Source organism: Mus pahari, chromosome 17, assembly GCF_900095145.1.
Source record: "Mus pahari chromosome 17, PAHARI_EIJ_v1.1, whole genome shotgun sequence".
Classification (NCBI taxonomy): Eukaryota; Metazoa; Chordata; class Mammalia; order Rodentia; family Muridae; genus Mus; species Mus pahari.
Window position 1 is genome coordinate 66,977,919 of NC_034606.1, and position 734 is coordinate 66,978,652.

The 734-nt window shown below is 57.5% G+C and overlaps 1 protein-coding gene across 2 annotated transcripts in view; it reads left to right on the plus strand.

Annotated features, from left to right (window-relative positions):
- The window catches only part of Amhr2 (anti-Mullerian hormone receptor type 2), a 9,746-nt gene continuing 9,012 nt past the window's right edge, over positions 1-734 (plus strand). For both annotated transcript variants that reach the window (XM_021217308.1, XM_021217309.1), the window contains exons 1-2: positions 1-49; positions 344-526. In XM_021217308.1, the coding sequence (XP_021072967.1) occupies positions 1-49; positions 344-526 (232 nt within the window). The remainder of the gene's footprint in view (positions 50-343; positions 527-734) is intronic.

A 734-nucleotide genomic window follows, 5' to 3' on the forward strand; every position in this document is an offset into this window, starting at 1 on the left:
ATGCTGGGGACACTGGGGCTTTTGACACTGCATCCTGCAGCAGCACAAGGTAAGAGTCTACGGAGAGGGCGGGGTCTTTACAGCACTCAGTAAGGGAAAAGGTGTACTCCCGAACCGCAGCTACCCACTTGACAGAGGCCAGCGGGTTGGATGAGTGAATAGGAAAGGCAGAGCCGCATGTTCCAGTGGTGGGGTTCAGACCTTGGGCCTCTGCTGAGCCAGTGTCCTGTACCTCTGCTGTACTGACCTGGGATCTGGATGTCATGTTTTGTCTATCCTTGGCTGCTATTTGTCCTTGCCTTCACTCCCTTCTTGACTCCCCTTTCTTCACCTTGGACTTCAGTATCCCCAAACAGGAGGACCTGTGTGTTCTTTGAGGCTCCTGGAGTACGGGGAAGCACAAAGACACTGGGGGAAGTGGTAGATGCAGGACCAGGTCCCCCCAAGGGTATCCGCTGCCTCTACAGCCATTGCTGCTTTGGGATCTGGAATCTGACCCATGGCCGGGCCCAAGTGGAGATGCAAGGTGAATGACCAAGTTCAGGGTGGGCAAGAGCTAGGGTAGGGGAGAGCCTAGGGCACAGGAGAGTCCAGGGCACAGGAGAGTCTAGGGCAGGGGAGAGCCTAGGGCACAGGAGAGTCTAGGGTAGGGGAGAGCCTAGGGCAGGGGAGAGTCCAGGGCAGGGGAGAGCCTAGGGCACAGGAGAGTCTAGGGTAGGGGAGAGCCTAGGGCA